This window comes from Coturnix japonica, chromosome 1 (genome assembly GCF_054131305.1).
Source record: "Coturnix japonica strain WE chromosome 1, WE-NBRP24, whole genome shotgun sequence".
Taxonomy (NCBI): domain Eukaryota; kingdom Metazoa; phylum Chordata; class Aves; order Galliformes; family Phasianidae; genus Coturnix; species Coturnix japonica.
The window spans coordinates 91,247,725-91,272,344 of NC_140663.1; the positions used below are offsets into that span (position 1 = coordinate 91,247,725).

The 24,620-nt window shown below is 36.2% G+C and overlaps 1 protein-coding gene across 3 annotated transcripts in view; it reads right to left on the minus strand.

The window, feature by feature from the left end:
• TMPRSS15 (transmembrane serine protease 15) overlaps positions 1-24,620 on the minus strand; it is a 102,291-nt gene that overhangs the window by 51,274 nt on the left and 26,397 nt on the right. For 2 of the 3 annotated variants that reach the window (XM_085547588.1, XM_085547596.1), the window contains one exon: positions 699-829. In XM_085547588.1, coding sequence (XP_085403714.1) covers positions 699-829 — 131 coding nt within the window. Of the gene's footprint in view, positions 1-698; positions 830-2,514; positions 2,726-24,620 lie in introns of those variants that run through there. The other variant, XM_085547602.1, reaches the window with a different exon arrangement.

Consider the following 24,620-nt stretch of genomic DNA (forward strand, 5'->3'; position numbering starts at 1 on the left):
TTTATCAGCCAGAGCAGAGAGGTGATTGTCCCTCTGTATTCAGCTCTGGTAAGGCCACCGTTTTTGAGTACTGTGTGAGTTTGGGGCCCCTCATTATAAGAAGACATTGAGGCCTTGGAATGTATTGAGAGAAGGGCAACAAAATTGGAGGGATCTGGAGCACAAGTCTTGAAAGGAGCAGCTGAAGGAGATGGCATTATCTAGTCTGGAGAAAAGGACCTTATCACTCACTATAGTTCTCTCTAGAGACTGTGGTGAGGTGGCAGTCAAACAGGTTGCTCTTTTCCCAAGTAACTAGAGATAGAACAAGAGGGAATGGCCTCAGTTTTTGTCAGGGGCGGTTCACATTGGCTATTAGAAAAAATTCTCAGAAGGAGTGGTCAGGAGCTAGAACAGACTGTTCAGGGAGGTGGTGCATTCACTGTCCCTGGAGGTGATCAAGAAATACTTAGACGTGGTACTAAGGGAAATGGTTTAGTGGGGGAATATTGGTGGTAGGTGGATGGTTGGACTGGATAATCTTAGAGGTCTTTTCCAATTCCAGTGATTCTACGATTCTATGATGATTTCTGATCAAGCATAACATACTAAAAATGACAGTCTGGGGAAAGTAAAAAAGCATCATCAATAGGATATGTTAGGAAATTAACGTAGCTACCACATACTCTTGGTTTAACCAGATACAAATAGCTTCTTACCAAGTGTTCAACATCAAAGGCAAGGACTTTGAAGTCGTCTGATGATTTATCTTGCAAAGCAGGAATGAATGATGTCCCAGAAATTATTTTAAATGTTCCTATGTAGCCATGACTATTTCCAGCATTTTGAGCTAGATTATTTAAAAATATAATTAAATATTTATAAATAATACAATATAATTACAATAATATAAAGAAATATATTATCAAAACCATTTTTACCTATTTTGCTTTGTATAAAGAGATATTTTGCCAATAAATAAGTGTCAGATCATTTTTTGACAGAAGTATAACAACTATAAACACTGTGAATGCAATTTGTCCTTGGTTCTCATTACTTTCAATTTCACACTAAATGCTGAACTTTCCAGCAGCACTGTGAACAGTTAAAGGAAACAATAGAATTACTGTGGGGTTGCCTGAGCACTAGAACAGATTGCCTGGAGAGGCTGTGGAATCTCCATCCTTGAAGATATTGAAAAGCCATCCGCACATGATTCTGGGTAGACAGCTCTAGGACTGGACCATCACCAGAGATCCCTTTGAAGCTAAATCATTCCCTGATTCTGTGAATCTCTGTAGCATGTGAAGATATGTCTAATATAATGAATAAAGAGACATACCAGAAAATCTCCAATAAGAGCTGAATTAAAGTGAATGATAGAAAATATCATTTGTTTAACAGATATATTACCAAGGGTATTTTTAGAATGTGATTAAAAGCATTAACATCCAAGAATGAATTTAAATAAAAGAGAAGATAGCTAACAACTTGTGATGGAGGGACACAACCTAGTGACACTAATTTCCTAATATCAACCAGTAATTACGTTACCTTAGGATTTTTGAAGGCCATTTATCCTTACAGCTGCATATCTACTTAAACAGATGTTTCTAAATAGTAGTTGTCTTTTTTTTTAAATTTTTTTTTTTCATTTCTAAATAAATTATGTCCTATGTAATTTTTAAAATGTCTTAAAAATATTATTCATACATGATGAAACTAATGCTAGTGTGTCTTCTAAAGGAAGGACACCTGGGAAGTTCAACATCTCCCTTGTACTGGGGGGCCCAGAACCAGACACAGCATTCCTGATGAAGTGCACAGTTAATATAAATCTAAAAAAAATCTTTAAACTAAAATTTCAATTCCATCTAAACATCATCCTATGTAAATTTTAAAAAAATTAGTTTACTTCAAACATCAGTTGTGTGATTTTATCGCATTATGTGCATAGAGTAGATTCTAAGAAGTACTTTGTATTAACTTTACATTATGCTAGGAGATGACAGCCTACTACAGGATCTCTCTCCTAATTATATAGATGAACAAGTTTTAAATAAATAAATAAATTAATTAAATAAATAAATAAATAAATAAATAAATAAAGATGCAAAGAATTCTAGGACACTTTAAAATTCTCCAGAGACTCCAGTGGATTATGAATGCCTGTAAGAGTCAACATAGAGAAAAAGCAAAAATTCATAGTTTGAAATATTATGTTCGCTATTTGATGAATATGACTGAATAACCAAAGTTTGGATTAAATTCCAAGGACATCTCTTAAATTATATGACCTGAAAATTCTCTCATTTCATCTTGCTTCAAGGCTTGTTTTAATGCTTTTATCTTGGTTTATTTTGTCTAGATCAATATCCAGGGAGGAAAGTGTAAAATAAACATACAAAAAACCAAGCCAAAAGCATTAGAAATATACTAAGAAACATTAAATATAATTACAGTGACAATTGTACTCTCTTCTAAGTCTAAAATTCTACTGAAGATATCCTGAAAAAGTTGAAGGTTGGTACTTACTGTGTTCTAACTCCTTGATTGCTAACCATGAAAGTACAGTCAGCCCCACAGAGACACACACAAAAAGTGCAAGCAGAGAAACAAACAAAATTTCATAGTTACTAAAAGGAACGTATTTCTCATGAGATGATTTTCTCAGCTTCATTTCTGTCCTGAAAGCTTGTACTAACTAAGGACTGACATAAGATAGAAATTACCTGAAAATAAGAGTAATAATTCAGCTGAGTCACAGAACAATAGAATTGCAGGGGTTGGAATGAACAGTTGTTTATTTACAGGAGACGCCTATCAATTAATTACACTATAAAACTTAATAGGTTTTTTTACAACATTTCTGAGTATTCATATTCTTGAACAAGGTAAGCAAAAAATGAAGAAATCTCTTCAGAAAGGTAACGTTAAAGTTTCTGTCCCAGATAAAAAAAAATAAATAAAAGAAAAAAAATTGGTCAATATGATCCATCACAGGCAATTCCAGCAGGCTCCAATGGCAGCCGCCCAGGGGAGAGCAGCCCATGGAGAGCCTGCAGTGGAGCACATTTCCACACTACAGCCATGGAGGAATTCACGCTGGAGAACATGGATGTCACCCGAAGGAAGTCACAGATGAAAGAGAGCCCATGCTGGAGCAGAATCCAGGACTGAACAGCAGCCACACAGGATCCCACACAGAAGCAGGTTTCTGGCAGGAACTGCAACTTGTGGTGGATCCACAATGGAGCAGGGAAAAAGTGTGAGGAGGAAGGAGAGGCAGAGAGTAGCTGTAAGGGTTTGAAAGCAGGCCTCATTCCCCATTCTCCTGTGCCATTTGAGGGAAACAGAAGTTAGGAATGAAGAAGATGAGCCTGGGATGAAATGGGTTGGGAAAAAGGTGGTTTAGTTTTGTCTTTGTTTCTCGCCATCCTAGTCTATTTTTAATTGGAAATAAATAAATCTTCCCTATTTTCCTGTTTTATGCATGCTGTCAATCCCACGTAAAATCCAAAATGGTGAGTGATCTTCTTGACTGTATCTCAGCCTACAAGATCTACAGTTGGACTAGATGATCATGTAGGTCCTTTCCAACCTTGTGATTCTATGATTCTATGATCTTTGGTCTTATTTTCACACAGTGTCCTGTTGAGGAGAGGGGTTGGGATAGGGACTGATTGGAGTCCGGTGGCTGTAAAAGGTCAACCCACTAAAATATCCCATGCTGTATGAAACAATACTAGAACCTGTCTTGCTCCTCACCAAAATCTGAGGAGCTGAGTACAAACTGACTATGGATTCCTCTGTCGCATTTTGTGTGCTTTGACTTTGTATTATTGACACTCTATACCTTAGTAAAAGCTAAACACTACTGCATGCAAATGTTATTACAATTTAAATTTGTAATTGATGCCCAAAGAAGATGAATCAAAGGAGAAGTAAATGAAGTTGTGATCACTTAGAATTCAGTGTTTCACTAGCACCTTGCGTGTGATGATGGTCAAGTTGTACATGTACTAACATTTGTTCCTCTCTAGCCAAAGGCAAAACTTATCGTGGGTAGTCTCCAGTTGCAGTTATGACTGCTACAAAGGAAATAATAATAATAATAATAATAATAAACAAGTCTGGCTGGCAAAAATATCCTGGTAGCAGTAATTAAGAGGCAAGCTGAGCTGGTAGTAATTAAGTGAGCTCTCATTCATCAACTGTAACATCTTACAGTCTGTACGGCTATAAGCTGATGAAAAAAGAGTATAACACTCCACAATTTCTCATACTCATTTGTGTAAAATGTAAAATTGTGTAAAATTAGGTGGGAGTACTTCAGTGCAGTGTTAACACTAGCTTACCATAAGTCATGAATCAGATCTGCAGAGTTTATGCTGAAAGGGACCTCTGAAAGACAGCTGGTCTAACCTCCTGCTCAAGCAAGGGCTGACTGGAATTTGATTAGTTTGTTCAGGGCTATGTCCGGACAAGTTCTGAATATCTCTAGATGGAAGACCAGAACCTCTTTGGAAAACCATCTGTGTCAGTGCTAGATTGTCTGCAGAGTGATTTTCTTTCCTTATGTCTTACTAGAAATTCCCTCACTGCAATTTATGCCTACTGCTTCTCAGCCTTTCACTACGCCCTTCTGAAAAGAGATGGTTCCATCTTCTGTGAAATTACTGCTTAAATGGCTGAAGACAGCAATTAGACATCCCTACCAATTGATTGGCTCCCAGCCTCTATTGGTACCAAGGATTATTCTGGAATTTACTCTTGTTGAGCTCTGTTGAACCTCATGAGGCTTTTGTCAGCCCATTTCTATGTTTTTTTAATGACAAGGAAGTCTATTGACTTCACTCCTACTCTCTTATCCTTCTTTGAGTTATTAGTCTTCCTCCTCCTTCACTGTCTAAAATACTAGGTGTATATTTTTTTCTATTGATATCATTTTAAAGTTTATTTTTTCACTTTCATGTCTTCTACAGACTGATAGGACTCCTGAAAATTACATTTGTTTAGTTATTATATAACTAAAATGATGAAATTGTGTGATCCATTCCAGAACAGAGGGGGCAGTGTTACTACAAAATCAGAGAGATTGTTTCTACCGTGTTGCAAGCTGTGAACACTTGCAAGCCATGAGCTACCTGCAGCACAGAAATTATACACTGAAGCAATTAATATAAAAATAATAAACTACAATATTCAATTATATTGCCAAACAATTTACAAATAGAAAACTAATGAAATTAGTTGCATGTCATTTTCTAAGCTCTTGTTTTGTCATGCCCATTGTGAACTCTATAATTTAAAAATAGTTAAAAAGTTATAAAGGTAAATATTCTATGAACAGTGTTCAAAATTAAAGCTAGTTACTTATTTAAGTATTGATAATCAATCATTTTTCAGAAGTACTAGTATTGACATGCTAGGGACATTTTAGATTAGGCCATTTTCAAAGAAATAGACCTTCAGTGAGGAAGATTCACAATTTAGTTGGTTTATATTGCATCTACATCTGCAGCTCCATGGGATTTATGATCTTATTGGACTTTGTTTATTTTCTTGTTTAATCATTCTTCAGCACAGAGTGATAAGTCTGCTGGCACAGAAAGGAGGGAATGGTGTGTTCTGATAATACCTCTAATATCTGCAAATGTACCTAATGCCTGACATTCTATTAATGGCTAACAATCTGTGCAAAAATATTTTGGTTACCTATACAGACTTGCCCTCTGCTATCTAAATGAAATGGAAATTGGCTTTCTTACGGCAGCTGTTTTCAGATGTCAAGATGATTTGTCCCTTTTACTGTGCAGACTTCCACACAGGAAGGCAGGACTGAATCAATAGACCTGCAGTGAAAGTGCAGAATCAGACTATGAGCTTGTTTTTACATCATAAACAAAATTATAAAAGGGGGCTCATAGGAAAGCACAACTTCCAGCAATGTTGTATTTCAAAATAAAACCCTTACATATTGCTTACCTTTAACTCTTCCGACTGCTTGTACTGAGGAGGAGAAATATATATGGTAGTGGTCTGTCAGGTGCAAAACTTTTGTATAAAATGAAAAATATGGATTTCATTTACTAATTAACAGAATCTTTAGCAGTTGAAAATGCATGATTCTTTTTGCAATCAGTTATATAAAACTGCATGACTAAAAGTGGCATAAACATCTTCTAGAATTTATTTGGCTCAGCAAGACTTAGTATTGCAGAGGAGCTGTTACTTATCAGAGGACTACACAGTCTTTGTTTACACACTGTTTTTTATCCACTTCCAGGAAAACTGAGTCTGAAGAACTTGTTCCATATTCAATTGTCTGGGATGCTATTTCTTATCTAGAGGTCCTTAGGCAAGTTCACAAGATTTTGAAAGCTCATACAGTATTAAAGATATTTTTAAAACACTGGACTATGTATGGTGAAATTACCATGCTGCAGGACATAAAAATTTTCAACAAATGACTGACTTGATTCTGTGATCAGAAACAGCAGCAGTTCAGGAAAAACATGTTTTAGTCAAGTGAAAGGTACAAAAGAACAACGTCTCTGTTTTCAGAATGAAGCCATTAGTTTGAACTACTAATAAATAAATAAATAAGCATTCTGATTTTAGAATCATGTAACAAGTCAACTGTTCGAAAGCTTAGGTAATGTAGAACTTCTTTAGGTTAAGGTACATCCAAGACATGAAGATAGAGGAGGTAGCTGGACATTGCTCTCCCTTCAATCCTTAAGCACTGTCCAAAATGGTGATCTGCATATACAGCGGAATAATAGCTGTTGAAAATTTAGTTGATTTTACGTAGTTATCCTCACACTGGAAGATTTATTGGCAGTATGAAGATCTCCTCACAGAGTTATCTCAGAGTAGAATTTGCTCTGAGACACTACCTGAGAACTTACATATACACAGCTGACAAGAAATAGAGTTTTGCAAGTATTATCAATAAACAGATGGGATGTACATGGGCTGTTCCAAAAGTGATGCCTCCAGGTTTTTCTTTTTCATTGGAAACCGCAGAAGATGCAATAAGTGCAATAACACTAGTGGGTAGAACAAATTATCAGCTAGAAAACACTTTTTTTCAATATAGACATCTCCATTTGTCATGCACTTTTGTGAGCAGGGAACAACAGTTCCGCATGCTGTACTTGTAAGAATCTGCACCGATGAAGGTGACCCACTGCTTCACAGCTGCTATGATGCTGCTGCTGCTAGGAAAATGTTGCCCGCACAGTCCATCTATCATCAACCTGAGCAGGTGGAAGTGTAAAGACACCAAATCATGACTATGTGATGGATGTGGTGATTGTTCAGCCAACGCTAGCAATGTATTCCACAGTCTTTAAATTTTTGCAGGACCTGGTGTTATCATGTTGAAAAAGAAAGGTTGTATTCTTCTCTGGGCTGACTCTGAAAGATCGAGCTTTTAGCCTAGACAGTGCTGTGATATAGCAATTGATGTAGTGTTAATGGTTTGTCTGGGTTCCACAAAATCCAGAAGGATCACCCTTTTCCTAACTGAGAAGACAGTGCACATCACTACTCACTGAGAACTGCATCTTCAACTTTTTATTAGATGGGAAAATTCATGTCATCAATCCATGTTCTGATGTTTGACATCTGCTCATGGTGGTAACAACATGTCTTGTCACCAGTAATGATGTGATCCAGGAAACTGTCACCTTCAGCCTTGCATTTGTTAAACAGGCCCTGACAAACATGCATACAATATTCTTGGTTGCTGGTGATATGGCAGTAGAGGCTGAACCTTCTCACCAATATTCCATTACATATTGTGACAGGAGGCAGCAGAGGGCAGTCTGACAAAATGGCATCTGACGTGGAAGTGTGGATAAAACAAAGATGCAAAACTGAATTCCTTTATATGGAAAAATTGCATCCACTGACACTCATCAATGCTTGCTGAATTTAAACTGTTTGCAGATATATAAATAATCAGTATGGGGAAAAAGCACTTGTTTTAATATGGTATATGTTGTACAATGAAAAGCTGTCCTTAAAAATGCACCATCCTCTTTTTGTGCAGTCTCCAGCAGTCTTTTCCAAGGTTGTCAATAAAAAACAGCATGAAAAATGGAAATTTCTGTATCAAAATAAAAATTAAAGCATCAACACCAGTATCTCATAATAATTATTTTAATTATTGATCATTTTATTGACCACAGATTGTAAAATATCAGCAGTTCTGCTGTTTCGCAGATTAGTTACCTGAAGATATTTAAAAGGTCATTAACTATGAAAATTGGGAGTAGATCCTATTTCTCTTAAATTCAAATTCTTTAAAAGTACTAGTCTTAAGATAATTTTCCTACATCTCTGGCTTTCTTAGGCAAATACATATTTAAAACTGATCTTTTTTTTACAACTCTGGAAGAAGCAATAATTATTTCTAATCTATATAATAAATACTACAAGAACTAAAATAGCTTGTCCATAAGCCTTTGGAATGATTAGGAAAATCTATGTAAAGTCCATTTTTGTTTTTATGAAATATTTGTACTCTTGTGTAGCAATATTCTGAATATGACATCCCTTTTAGCTGACTGAGGTTTTATAAAGGCTGATAAAAACAAAAACAAAAACAAAAAAATCTTTCAAATACCTCTATTATTATGCCACATTCCCATCTCACAGACATTATTTCTGGTTGATCACAGCATCCAAAGCAAAAGGAAACTGATACGCAAGTCAGAGAGAGTATGTATGACTTAGAAGAAATGTGAAATCCTTGCAGTTCACTCTTCTAAATAGTGCAAAAAATGAGGAGAAAATTGAGGCCAGATAAGCTGTAAAAGAGCACTGATAAACATTTACCTAATGCTCAATATTTCAAGTGTAAGCATGTCTAGTCCTTCAAAATACACCTATTATGAAGTGAAATGAAATGTTTTTAAAATACTTGTGATGTTAACAATATCAAACACACCCTTGCAAAAACAGTTAGCCTTCAATTTGCTCCTTTTCATTAAAAGCTGAACTGGATTGATAGAAGAATTACTTCAGTGCCAAATACTTTGAGATAATCACACATTACACCTAATGTATCAGAAAGGCAACAATTATTGGTTTGTTTTAACGTTTGTCAAATTGTGTGTTTTGGAGGAAAGGGATGATAGGAAAACAACTGTAGTACATCTTTCAAGATGACCCCAATCAAGATGAAACAGATCAGAAGTTCAGTAGCTGAATGATTTGATAACTCTTATTTTCTTATCCTATATACTTGACCCATGAAATGACTACTGAGCAGAGATAATTTATATGCTTTTAAATACATTTGAAAGGGCATCTGGGTTAGACCTCTCTGGTCTATTTATTTATTTGATGTAAGCTCCATTTAGCTTACATCAAATTAACTTTTCACACTGGATATTTGACAAGATGATGGAGAAATAAAATAAAGAGTGTACAGTGTCCTTATTTTTCTTCTTCTTCTTTTCTTTTTTTTTTTTTCTTTTTTTTTCTTTTTTTCTTTGTGATAATTATTTTAACAGGAATAGCAGAAGGATGAAGAAAATGCTCTTGGATTTCAAAAATGGGGTCAACTAAGCATGTAATTACTTTCTCAAAGGTTCATAAAACTGTGCTGAACTATGTGACCAGGAGTTCAAATTTTGGTCACTGTGTTGATATTGTTAATCACCATCCACTATAAGTGCTGCAAAAATAAGACTATCATCTGTTTTGAAATAATTTAAGTGCTCCCAAGATACTGAAAAGGCAAAAAGCTTTAAAACTTGTTACATAAAGTATTGATGAGTTCTTTAATATCTACTCAAAGTGTGGAAAACTACCAAATATCAGATATAACAGCACATAAAATACTAACAATTATATTTTAAATTGCATAGCTTTAATCAATGACAGGCTTTCAGTCTCATTCTTCTTCTTTAGAAATCAGAATTAGTACAGAAAAAATGATGAAAACCTGTCAACGGAGATACAGAACTGTTCCACATAGAAGGATTTAAATACAAATATAAATAGACTATGACAGACTTGATATGCATTATAGTAAAACAGAAATTTGAAATGAGAAAAGCAATTAATTTTTTAGGTCTTTCTGAAACATAATACAAAGACTGGTTAAGTAAAAAGACTGGTTAAAAACAGATCAAATGTAACCAATAAATGCACATTAAAAATTCCACACATTATTTCGGGTTGCACAAGATTTTTACACAGAACTAACAGGGAATGAGAACTGGATGAATGAGAAATGAATGTGATTCCCATTCTCATACCTCTCTCATTATGAATGGAAAAATAAATATTTTTAGTCACAAATCAATCAGCTTTAAGTTAATATTCAGAAATTAAGATGATACATACATACATTCTGAGGAATTGTTGTCAGAATGCAACTGTGTTTTTGATATCATCAAACAAAGGAAAGAAGGCCATCAATAGCAAGAGGTATATACATCTGTAGTGAAAAGGTCATAAAAGTTGCATGCTATACATTTTTCTCTTTTAAGATGTTTCCAAGTAAATGAAATGTTTAATGTAAATGTTTAATGTAAAAGAGAAAAACATATAACCAAAGCTTCAGTATGTAAAGCACTTGCAAGGTTAGTCTCAGTCTAGCCAATAACCAAGCACTGATGTATTTTAGTATACAAATCTTGATCAAATTTAATAAAAAACTGAAGATATCTGCCATGTCTCTTGAAAAATGAGTGTAGTTCTGTATTATATGTTTTTATTTGATTTTATGCATTAGCAACAGAGCACACAGATGAGTGAGTTTGATCCTCTGTTGTAATTACAGTGATTTATTTTTAAGTGCGTGTTAGAAAAAAGGCATTTCTGTTTATCCCTTTAAGAGCTTGTTAATGGTAATTTGTGGTTTTATTTTGAATCAGTAATACAAGAAAAGAATATATCTTATTACTCAAACATTTACTACCAAACTTAACAGCTAACAGTAATATGCCAGACAACATAGTTAAGCTCTGAATGTCCACTTGGGGAGTCAGCTAGAGTGTTATAAGAAGAGCTTACAGTTTGTTCTTTTACACATTCAGGATAAGAAAGATGCCCTACTATGAACAGGATGATGCAAATCCATGATTGGACTGGATGATCTTGGAGGTCTTTCCCAACCGATTCTATGATTCTTTCCACCTGCTTTTTTAAAGGATTTTTAATCAAGATATTCCTTTAGCCTTTTAAAACCAGGAGAAAAATGAACTTTTTCCATAGGCAGATAAATTTCGCCTAAGTTTTTTAATTCATAGAAATTGACTGAATTTTAGAATTTGGGTTAAATTAAGAGCCTTCTTAGAGCATAACCAACCTGTCTAAAACCCAATCTATTAGTGGCTTTATGGGTAAAAATAACAACAACAACAACAAAAACCACTAAAAACAAATAGTGAACCAAACTTAACACAGGCAAAATCTCTTCTAATTTTGGCTTTTACAGCCCATGTTACTGATCTAAGGCAGTAGATGACAGCACATTTCTTAGCTCCAAACTGTCACAGAAAGTATGGATTTGGATTCTGACAAACAGCCAAAGGAAAGGAGATGTGTTGTGTAGGGTGCAAATGAGGAAAGAGTACTTGGCTGGCAGTCAGTTGTGCTCCAGTCATCCTTTGACAGGCTGAAATCTCTTCAGAACTCAAACAGCAGATTATGGTTATATTAATCTAATGACATAAACTGCTTTCAAACTTCACAGAGGGGGCATAGCAGGTTATATTTGCATTTTAAGTACTGAGCTCTTTTGAAAATTGAGTGCTGTGCTTTGATCTGTGTTCCTCTGAAAATGCCAGCTGAGAATTTAGGACAACAAACCTTGTGTCAGAGAAAAGCTGAAGTTACTATAAAGCACATAATTTTACCAGAAGCTTTGAATACTCTTATTCAGCAAATTTGGTTTAGAAATGCAGAGCGTGGATATTCCTATAAGTTCAAGGAAGTAGTCTCCTAGATCCGTACTTTCTAGATACACCTGACCATTTTCAGACAAGCCACTTTTGACTGGGGGTTGTTCAGCAGTATTAGAGTACACATTACTCCTAACAGATGGTTGAACCTAAGGGCAATGATTTTTCAGTCAGAGTGCTTGTACATGCATATATCAAATTCTGCAGTGCAAACTGCCACTGAGGAAATTGGAACTGACTGAGTGTTGACTGTTGTGTGAACTTTAACACTAAGATGGACAAGTTTGGACTTTGTTCAGATTTTATTTCCTCTAATATTCAGTTATAACCCTTATCTATTTCATTACATATGAGATGTAATTGTATTGACACGTGACCAGAGATGTTTCATAAATTATTGAAATGATTGTGATGAAAAGTAGTGTATCAGTAAAAGTTGTATTTATTTATTCGGACGAACCGGTACTGGTAAAGTACTGGTGCTTCTTAATTTTAGATATACAACTCTAACTTACAAGAAAATTCATTGTGATAAAGTATTTTTTTTTCTCAATCGTATTGATTACTTATTATTTATTTATTTTTATTTATTTATTATTTGTTTTTTTATTATTTATTTTTATTTTATTATTGATTACTTAAGATAACTACTTATTAAAAGCTTTTTTTTTTTTTTTAAATGTGAGAGACATGCTCCAAATCAAAAATTTCTAATCAGGCAAAGATCTTTATGAACAGCAGTTTATACATCATTGGAATAATGGGCACACATCCCCTACAGACAAGGGAGAAATTGCGCACCTCGTCAGTGAGATCCACTCTGTTAAATACCCTGGGTCCAACATAGGTAATACTTCTCCTGGTACTCATTGGTTGAGTGTCTCAGGTTCACAGTCTTCTTGATGCTGTTACTACAATACAAGGTCTGTTACCAACCTACTGCTTTTAGGTATGTTCTTTACTTTTATATGGAGGGCAATGTTTCCAAAAGTTAGCACATTCATTCTATTCTGTGCTAGGCTCTCCCCACCCTGCATATTTACCTTACTTTGTATCTGCGCCAATTCTACTCAGGTCAGAATCCCCTAGTATCAACTTCACTCAGTTCAGCAGCTTTCTTTGTGAAAGAAAACAAACTTATCCTACACTACATAAAGAATACTGGAAATTTCCACTGCAAAAGCACAATCTACCGCTCACAATTTCCCCTCTTTTTCACCCTTTTTACGTTTTTGCACCAGACTATGAAACACTTCTAATATAGGAAAACTATTTTAATAGTAAGACTTGATGGGTGACAATAATAATTTATCAAAACTAATCATCTCACTATTTTCCATACTCTAATATATATATGATTATTATTAAGAATAACAATTTCTTCACCACTGTACAATTCATCCTGGTATAAACAGGTAATAAGTCTTGAATCAATGAATAATGAGATTGTAATCCTAAGGAATGTGAGGAAAATGGGGAACTTAGCTATAGGGTTTGCATTGTCCAAGATCACCTTTTGAATTTCAGTGGGTAAAGCATTTCCTTTACCTTCTACAACTAAGAGCTAGGAAGACATTATTTTGAGTTATGGCAAGTGCATCTACAATTAACTGGTGGTCTATTATATTTGTTCTTTCCCACTGAGATAATACATTAGATAAGAACTGCTGGTTGGTTCCCAGTGCTGACAAGGAAGACTGCAGGGTTGTTGCAATGCTCTTATAATACTTGTTACATCTGATACCCTACCTTTATTCTTCATCTTGCATTTTCCAGTACTTGGGGGAGTTGGCCAGCACTATCCTGGCCCCACTTACTTCCTGAATACATTTCATTACTGTTCTGAACAGTAGTTGAAAGGTTAAGCCCCTGTTAGAATTAGAATTTGGTCCCATATGCCCAGTATGTCCAGTGTGGACATGGGACCATGACCAGTCAGCGAATGTGATAGGGTCAGCATAAGCAATTACAAATATTAATCTGAAGAAGATACCTGTCTAAAACAGTGACACTAATGATACCACAGGGATCTCAGGGAAAGGAGCAGGGTGAGAAGGGAACTTGCGAGTCACAGCAACAGATTCAGCATTCGTTAGCATCTGGAAAACAAAAGTGAGAGAACTTCCTGGTTCCAGAGGAACCAAGGTTATGGGAGGCATAGCTGGAAAAGAAAAATAAATGTTCTGTTCCCAAATGAACCAAGGTCAAAAAGTAGGTGAAATCCAGATGGATAATTTTGTTCATTTTCCCCTCATTATCTCGAGTCTTCCAGAGTTAAGATGCTCTTTGAGGGTTAAAGGGACAGAACCAATGTGGGGCAAATCAACTAAAATTGGTTGTCCCAGGGAGTAATTGTCCCAGTATGCAGCACTTTGAGTAAAGGACCACAGGGCACAATGATTGCCAGTAGTGAAAAATATTCCAGTTCCCCAGGTAACCCTCAGATTCCTTTTCAGTCAACAGGATTTGACATCCACACTTTCCACACATACTCTTTCTCTGACTTCCTAGGAGTGAGACCAAAATCTTTAATTTTGCCAGCCTGGTAGCAGAATAGGGGACCTCCTTGATACTGACATCAGAATACCTACCTTCGCCCTCTTCATATTCATGTCCAGTTTCTATCAGAGGGCAAAGAAAAGTCACCATGTTTTCTAGTTTGTCTTTTTGGGTTCTCTCATCCTCCAGACTTTTTCCTGGATACAAGTCAATACCTGCGCAGCTGGCACTAATTTCCCTCTCATTTGCTATCTGTTCTCTAAGGGCTTGGTTAAAGGAGGACTTTTGAATGTTTTTCTTTCTCTAACTGTTCGCTAAGATCTTCTACTTGACCCTGCAGGGACTGAATAATTTGAGTTTCTGCCATGTGCTGCTGGTTGTGGATCACTACAGCAGCAGTAAGAGCAGCTACTAGAACTGCACAAATGATTGATTTTCCCTTTCCCTCCCCTGTACAAGTCTGTTTGTGGAGGGAATTTATATGAATCATGAACCATGACTCTTCTAAAGTTGGACCAGTTATTCCATTCCCACCCCAGGGAACTATGTTTTTCTAAGGGGTCGAAAAGCAGATTCCCATTTAAGTTAAGTCCCGGTATTCTATGAATTTAAGATGACCAAGAATTAATCAAACCGTTTTGCTAATCCAATAGGGTCTTCCATTAATGATTTCATTTTCCTTTTAAAATTTCTTATCCCACTAGTAAGTGGGAGATTTACATACCCTATATCTCCTAGTAACATTGGAACTTCCAAAAAATGCAATAAAATATTAGTTACATTCATTTACTGTATTTAGTTTTGATTTGCTTTATGTTGCAGTGATTATAATTTGACTATACAAGAACTAGAAAAAATATTTAATAGAAAATAATATTAACAGTTAATGAGGAAATCTCCCTTCTACATTTTATAAATTTATTCTCCAATAAAATATTGCTTGGTTTAATCTGTTGGGTTTGTTTTGGTTTGGTTTGGTTTGGTTTGGTTTTATCTCTTTTAACCACTTCTTGGCTTAATTTTTCATTCTATAATATAATCAGTGCCCAAAGATAATATTTAATAGAATATTAGGCTGTCTTTCAACATGCTTGGTACTTTTACTTGTACTAAGACCATGGATGTTACTCACAGGGCTAATGTGCAAATTTAGGTCTGGCTGGTATGAACTGCAACCCTTATTACAAAGTACCACACATATTTCTCTGAGTCATAAAACCTTTTATGGTTTCTACGTGCCTTCTGGGTTCTCCATAAGATATATTTGTTTTCATTAGGTTGTATCAGATAATAATTGTACTTCTTGCACTGGCTCAACTGTACCGAGACATCACTGAAGAGAGGTCAGAGTGTGGTAATTATCCACTCCACAATTCCAAACTGCTTTTAGAACACAGTGTATGGACTCTTAATACTTCCTACCAATGCCAATATGTAGAAAGGCAGATGATCCAGGGGATTCTGGTGCTGATGAACAGACACATAGGTCAAGCATCATCAGTAGAAGAGTTCTGTGGTCTTCTACAAAGACTGTGGTTCATGAGAGATTCAAACAGTCTTATCAAAGTGTTTCACCAGCCATTCAGTCATTCACACAATTGCAGTATTTTCCCTAATTGGCAACAACATGACTGCTAGCATAAAGCTTTTCTTGTGTTTGAACAGCATTCGTCTGAGCAAGGATTCTAGTAGGATGAAATAACAGTTCATTTCCACAGCTATTTCAATTCTTGAGTTCCATTGTCAGCTCAGCAGTGACTGTGGTCATCTGGGTTACCTAGTGTTAGTTGTGATAATCATTATTTTGTGTCCTCTAAGAGTCCATCAAATTTCTCATATACAATTGGTGATCCCAATAGTGCCTACTCGCTTGCTTGGACTGAACTTGCATGTGAGAAAAGGATAAACTATTTTGTTGTTTCTGCTAATGAACATCTAAATATAAATAGTTAGCTACTGAGGAGAAATTAGAAACTCTGCATCATTAAGACTGATGTAAACTGTCTTGGTAAGGTCTGTTGTAAGCTTCTCCCTGACCTCCAACTGTTTAGATGCCCATCTATCAAATACCATGGAAGCTGACACTTACTCACTGGAATAATACCAACCTTGTCAGCAAAAGCTCTGCCATGCTTTGCTGGGGGAGGTGAGCAAGCTATTGCTTGACTCAACAGCTCCCAGCCATGTTTTGTGGGTATTAATGATAAATAATTGTTAAACCATGAAACTGTCTGCATCATGCTTTGTTCCAGTTTAAAGGTCCCCTACAAACAAGACCCAAAGAGAAGCCTAAATACCAACAGATGTATTAATCTGGCTAGCAAAGACAACTAACCTTGTCACAGGGACTAAATTAGGCCATTGGTTTCCAAGCAGCAGAAGTTGATCCAGGCCAACAAACTGTCTGGCAGTCTCTTTATTCAGTCAGCAGAAAAAGTATTAGCAGATTACCTAACATAAGTGCTTTACTTGGTACAGCTACTTCTCTTTAGTGAACTATAGAGGGAACCAGAAGCTGGAAACCCTTCAAGCTCTCTGAATAATTCACTGCTCCCTTGAATGTAGACATTATATTATTTGAAGCAACCAAAGTAATTGCAAAGCATTGTCTCCATCAACAGCAGTGCTACTTTGGTAGTTCAGAAATTCCCATAAAATGTTATTGGAGTGATTCCATCTTTCCTAGTTGGCAAAGAAAACATGAAATTCGAGCTAAACAAAAAGTTGAGGAAAAAAACAACACTGTTGAATTTTTGTCTCCTGATCTCCTTCAGACCAGGCATTTTGCCTTTTCATTTCTTGGTACCCAATGGGAAACATGAAGGAGGCTGATACATCAGTTTTCACCGTCTGCAAACTAGGAAGGAAAAAAGACCAATTTCATTGCGTGAAAAAATCTGAAGTGATAGCAAAGGCAAAAAGTTCAAAATGTCATTACCTTCTGTCAGAAATGGATCTTCAAGAGCAGATAAAAGCTGATCATGTCCCTAATGTAAAATAAACTAGGAGATGACAAGAAAAGATATTTATAGTGAATAGAAGGAAAGTGCTTTGCTTTGGAATCCAGCCATAAGGGAAAGTGCAGCTAAGGATAATTCATTTCAGAATCTTCCCCAGGCTGTGTTAGTCCTCCTGCAGTTTTGCAGAATAATAGAACCAAAATGTTCTTTCCTGGAGTTGCAGGTTCAATTTCATTGCTTTCTTTCTTTATTTCATTTTTATTTATTTATTTATTTATTTTTAATACTACCATTTAGATAGCAAGGAGTTATGCCCCCATCTATTACCCCAAGATGGACAGATGTTCTAATATCTGGAAGGATTAGCTAAGCTTCGGTTTATTATATATATGTATATTATATCTTTTATACATATAAATAAAAGAATGGCCTATTCCCTTTTTTAGGAATTATGTCAACAAATCTTACAAAACAACTGGTCAACGTGAGAAATGGTTGCCAGTATGCCTGATTCAAAGCCCACAGAAGGAGCATCTTACTTACATCAGTGTTACTGATACCACTGATGTTAGCTGGTTGTGAAGCAGGCACTAGGGGATAGTGCTTACGTATATATTTAAATAAAACAAAACAAAACAAAAAGCATATTTGCTACATTATGCATTTTTGCAGGATATTTCAAGTCTTATTTCACTGTATTTATTCCAGCTTTCTGAGATATATTAAGTATATATACAATCACAATCTCCTAAATACTTTATATTTAATGATTAACGTGTTAAGAAAACATGTTTAAAAGCGATTTCCTAACAAACTAATGCATATTGTTTAGTTTCTGCACTTACAAAAATACTAGATTATTTTTAAAATCTTGTCAATGTTTAAAAAGAAGCCAAGACACATAAAATCTATGCTGTTTCAGCAGATCAGTCTTCCTAAAATCAGTTGTTTACTGCCATGCTTTAAAAAGTCTTTGGATGGGACAGACAACCCATCAGTGTAGAATAGTTTTAAAATATTGTGCATGGTTATGAAGACTAAACAAGTTAGACTTTGAGGGAACCATATTACTACAGCATTTTGAAAATCATTGAGAAAACTTAACTTGATGTATAATTTGAGCTTTGATTCAGTAAAGCATGGAAACATAAGCTTAAAGCTAAGTATTTTCAGTCATACTATTTTTTTGTCCTCTCTGTAACGTACAGACAGCATGCACGACTAAATAGAGAACATGCTAAGAAAAAGGATTCTGCCGTATAGAGGTTTCAAGTATGACTGCTTATTGTTTGAGAAGATGGACCGGGGAAATGGAAATCTGTTGAGAGAACTATGATACTTAGCAGACAGTGATATGATGGCAGATTTGAAGACCCATCAAAAAATTAAGATCAAATGCACTGTTTATTTTTTCTTAATGTAAAACAGATGGCATCTGGACAGACAAGAAATGTGAGTTTATGTCACAATCAGGAAAGCCATCCACGTTATTGCTGTCAGGAACATGGTAATGTCAAGTCAATCTCTAAGTGAAGAATAAGAAGAATAAAAGGTCCTCCCTCTGAGGAATTTTTGTCAAGCCAGAGAGATTATGCATGGGCAAAAATGGTCTAACAGCTTGAAAAATACACTTGTAAAAAAAATAAAGTGTCAATAAAAAAGCAATAATATTATATATATATATATATATATATACCCCGTTTATTTTATTTTATTTTATTTATTTTATTATTTTATTTTATTTTATTTTATTTTATTTTATTTTATTTTATTTTATTTTATTTTATTTTATTTTCTGTAGGATAGAAGAGATCATATGGCCAGTCAGATACTTTGACTTTGACTTAAGTAGATTTTTGTCCCTGTTTTATATGAAAAAATTTCAGAATATAAATGTTGCTATGCAGAAACAAAGCATTTTAAAATGTTTGTCAGAAGGCTGACATGAAAGGACTGGTAACTGAAAAAATGCCTGTGGAAGTTTATTATAAGAATTGTATTTCAGTAGAAACAATATAACTACAGAACAAAGGATAAGTGGCAGTCCATAGAATTGTAGAATAATCTATGTCGGAAAAGACATCTAAGATCACCAAGTCACCACTAACTTTTGTCACGGTTTTGTGGCGTAGCTGTCAATATTCTACATCATAACATCATGTGCAGTATGGATCATTGGAAGGTTCATCCTCCAGTTCCGTGGAATGGCAGCGTCCTGAGTACTCAGCTCTCAGAGGAGAACTACATATCCCAGAGGACTTTGCAGAGGATGGTTCCCTGACCATGACATTTCCTGATCGGGAATCAGACCTGGGCCGTGGGGGTGAGAGCGCCAAATTCTAACCACTAGACCATCTGGGATATGTTGTTGTTCCTTGCTCGAGCTGGGAAGCGTGTGTGTCTAATAGCTGAGACTTCACAGAATCACAGAATCATAGAGGTTGGAAGGGACCTCCAGAGATCATTGAGTCCAACCCCCCTGCCAAAGCAGGTTCCCTATACCAGGCTGCACAGGTAGGCATCCAGGCAGGTCTTGAATATATCCAGAGAAGGAGACTCCACAACCCTCCTGGGCAGCCTGTTACAGTGCTCCAGGTACTGTACTACTGTCTACTACTAAACCATGTCCTTAAGCACCACAACTCCACATCTTTTAAATAGCAGCAGGGATGCTGACTCAGCAGCTTCACTGGTCATCCTGTTCCAATGCTTCACAACTATTTGTCTCACTCCAATTTATAGGAGGGAGAGAAAGTTGCTTCACATAAGACTTATGTTCTAGACCCTTCACCAGTCTCACTGTGTTTCTTTGGACATGCTCCAACACCATGATGTCTTTCATGCAGTGAGGTGCCCTAAACAACATCATATTTGAGGTGTGGCCTCACCAGAACCAAGCACAACAATCACTTCCCCAGTCCTCTAGGCTGCCCTATTTCTGGATCTTAATAGATTACAGTCAGAAAACCATCTAGGATTGCACGACAAGGAAATTATTTCTCCTGCTCTACCTGTCACTGTTAAGGTCTCTGCACTGATATCAAAGGTAATTAAAAACCATTATGAAGATCTGGGGTCTCAAAATTGCAAACTAGAATGAAATATAGAAGGTTCTCTCAAATACGTGAGTTTAGGAAAACACATCAAACTGCTTGTCTCACTCCAATTTATAGGAGGGAGACAAGGTTCTTTGCTATATGTATACCTGGTGTGAGATTGAGAAACAGCGGTTCAAATGTTGAACCAACCAGTTCATTACAAATCTTAAACAGGAAGATGGGGAAAAGGAGGATAGACAATTTAGGGTGATGGGGAAAGGAAGGCAGAAGATAGAAAAGAAGCAGGAATTGTGTGAAGTGGGGGTAGTCCACTAGGATCCAGCAGCGGTCTCATTGCTCTCTGTTCTGATAGTCCAAGGCAAATGCACAGGGAGAGAGCAGCAGCAGTGTGGCTGGTTTTGGGTAACAAGTGGGTAGCAGGAAGAAGCTGCAGAGTAAGTCCAGGAGGAGGCAGCAAGATTCAGGTAGTAGGCCCAATAGAGTCCATCAACAAGCAGGACTTCCATAGAGAGGGATCTGATGACAGACATCTTCTTGTTCTTCTTCAGAATGCAGGCTTCAGGTTGTGAGGAATCTTATGTCAAAAACCTTCTTGTCATGGTTGCTGATCCCTCTTTTATTCTCCTTTTTTCCTGCCCACGTGACATCTCCAGGTGCTTGGATAAGAATCATGTGAAGCACCCCCCGAGACGGCCACCTTCCTCAAGATGAGCGCACCAAAAAGATTGCTTCCCGGCCATTAATCTGCAGCTTGTCTTTCTCTCATTGCTCCTGTCCTCGTCCATCTGTGTACCTCAGACGAAGGATTTTGCAAGCCTTGACCAGGACTTGCTTGGACTTAGTCATCTGTGTCCTTCAGCAAGCTTTGAGTCAATGGTATAAAAGAATAATCTCTTACACTGCTGTAAATCTGAAATGATACTGCAAGGATAAAGCAAATAATATGCTCATCATATGGTTGGGGCAGGAAACAATACTCTTAAATTGTAGCAAGAAAGAATCAGGCCAGGTGCTTATTTTCTTTTAAGGATCCTGGGGCACTAGCACTGATATTTTTATGTAAGTTCAGAAAGACTTAAAGACTGAAATATATATAGATTTTGTGCTAGGTGCAGATATACTGCATAACCTTATCCTTCCCTCATTTCCCATGATCTGAGTAGTTGGTAAGGTGACATTTAACACTGGTATAAAGGAGTAGGTTAAACAACTTTCTTGGAATATAAATGGAATTTGAGTATCTTCTTCCTGTAATGGTCTTTAAAAATGTCAGCATTAACATATCACATTGTATAATGGTAGATGTAAGAGGTAGTGTAAGTAAGTATGGAAAGAGGTTTTTTATTTTTGTGAGCAGAAAGAGTTCAAATGTCTCCTTGGAACAAATGGAATATTAAGCCTGTTCTGTAGCTGACATCTTTCAGGACAGGAACAAGAGATAAATCTGATCTGCAACAACATTACTGACATTAGCCTATATACAGCCAGCCTATGTAGCCTACGTAGTCCTAATAATTGAGTGGAATCCGGCATAATAGTAACTCAATATCTCAAAGCAGTGTAGTATAAAAATTACTGCTGCATGTATGAGAGAAATATGTGCTTGTGGCATATCACTGTCTGAAGAACTGGCTTTCAGTAAAGCAGTGCTTCATTTTTTAGTTAAATTGCATCATGATTATTTTTAGAGTGGGTATTTCAGCACTCTCTGTGTATGTTTCACTAAAAAGAATCTGATGTGCTGGAGAACACATGTTTGCAAAATGGCCACGGAAATACTGGATGAATGTTGTTACTGAGCATGCCATCTTCTTTACTGACACTATACAGTTGATATGTTACTGTTTTCTCAATTTTTGTTTTCCAGTGATTTTTAATCTTGCATAGAACTGTTTTATATATTTCTGTAAGATAATCTTTTAATCATTAATATTATAAACCTAACTTGAAGTTCTCAGTCCCATGCATGCAGTTTTACTAACAATACAATTCTAGGCGCTGAATAGGCCTATCCAGTATTTCCAGAGTCGATGTTTACTTCTGTATAAAAGCAATCCGACCACAGGAGGGCAGTGTTGCTCTTCACCAATCTCGTTATATCCTCCGTGCTTTGGAACGAAAAAACAGAACTGCCAAACAAAACAAAACTCAGGTTTAAGGGCGCAGTGCTGAAAACGGCATCCTTATCGCTGCTCCTAGCATTGCATCTAGTGCCCAAGCCTAAGAGCTTAGAATTAGGGAAAATGTACAGTCAAATTCCCACAGACAGCTGTGTTTCTGATGTACATAATTTACCAGTGGTTAAGCAGCTATACAATCTGCAGGATGTTCCAGTGATTTGCTCTTTTACTCCTTCTTTTTCCTATATTGAACCTATGCATTTTTAATAGAAAGAATAGATTTCAGTCTGAGCTACACTATTTGGAAGCAGTGAATAATAAAGTATATTTCTGACAGTGACATCGTTGATTTCCTTCTCTAGGGTTCTGGTGTTGCTGTTTTGTTAGTGTTACAGGTTCTATGAAATTTTAGAAAACCACTGCAAAATGAACATTCTTTTTTAATAAAATCTTCAATTACCAGAAATTGTTCAGCTTATTCTTAAAATCCTACATTTTGTTCTCTGAGTAATTACACTCTTTTTTTTTAATAACTTCATCCATTTGAAAACTGATAATCATTCACACTATAAGAGAACATTTCTGTTTTGTGATAAAATGATTTCCTCACTATATAAAGATTGAGAAAAAAACAATGCATTCCAGACAGCTTCATGAAATACTTGATTATGAAGTCATGCATATACAGAGGTATTGGCAAGACTATTCAAATCCTTGGAAATACAGTAACATACTGAAATAAATTCAATAAAATTATTTATGTGGAAATCTTCTTGATAAAGATGGTCAAGGCAGCAAAACTAACATTATTATTATTATTACTAATTACTATTATCATTATTCAAAGAAATGGAGATAATTTTGAAACACTAACTTTCACCTTCAGTACTGCATATTAAGATGAGACAAGTATCTTGGTTCTGCTTCTGTACTGCCTGTGTAAATATTTCTTTTCTATCAACTCCAAGCATGTGAAGGAGTAATACAACAGATTATAATGATTCACATTTTCTAACAATGAATAAAACAGGTACAAAAAATATTTATGCAAACTTTGTTTATACAGTCCAAAAAAGATCTCAGAAGGGTTTTCATCTCCTGCATGGTGGTGATTTCATGCACAATTAAACATAGTCTTCTCTACACAATTTTTTATTGAAGCTTAACAGAGGTAGATGGGAAACAAAGTTATGTGAGACTTCTAGTTAGACTGTTGCTCCTGGGCAGAACAAAATAAGAGCTAGCTATGGCCCTGAGACTGATCCAGCCACATAGGTTTTAGGAAACTATTTTAATCACAAGAGCAAACGTGACTGGTTTGTGGTGGTAGTCTTCCTCCCCTCTTTCTCCCTCCCTCCCTCCTTTTTCTCCCTCCCTCCCTCCCCCCCTCCCTCCCTCCCTCCCTACCTCATTCCCTCCCTCCCTACCTCCTTCTCTCCTCCCCTCCTTTCCTCCCTTTCTTTCAATTCAATAATTAAATTTCTGCTTGAAAAATCTTTTTCATCTTAAGTAAAGATAAGTGAATCCATCTGAACTCTGAATACATCTGTCTGTTCCTGTTTTTCCACTCATTTTGCTTTCATCTCCATTTAAAAAAAAAAAAAACTTAGGATAGTGAAAACTAACATTTCATGTTGGACAACTGGTGCCACGTGATAAAGAAGGAAGTCTCTCTACATTTCTTGATTTCACATGTACAGGAACAAGAAATGATCTGATACTGATTCCGGACAATTTTTTCATAGCAATAAAAATGCCCAGAATTCAGCCCTGTGCATCCTCCACCACTTTTACATTGTCCTCTTCCAGCCTTCTTGTCCTATTCCAAGATCATTTCGTCTGTTATCACTGTGTTCCAAGTTTAGTGAATGGAGACTAGTTTTAAACTAATGAAGGGAAGATTTGGATTATATTTTAGGGGAAATTCTTTCATCAGAAGGCAGTGAGGCACTGGCACAGCTGCCCAGAGAAGCTGTGGTGTCCCATCCCTGGAGGCTGTCATGGTTTTGTGCTGTTGCTGTCAATATTCTACACCATAACATCATATGCAGTACGAATCATTAATTGAGGGTA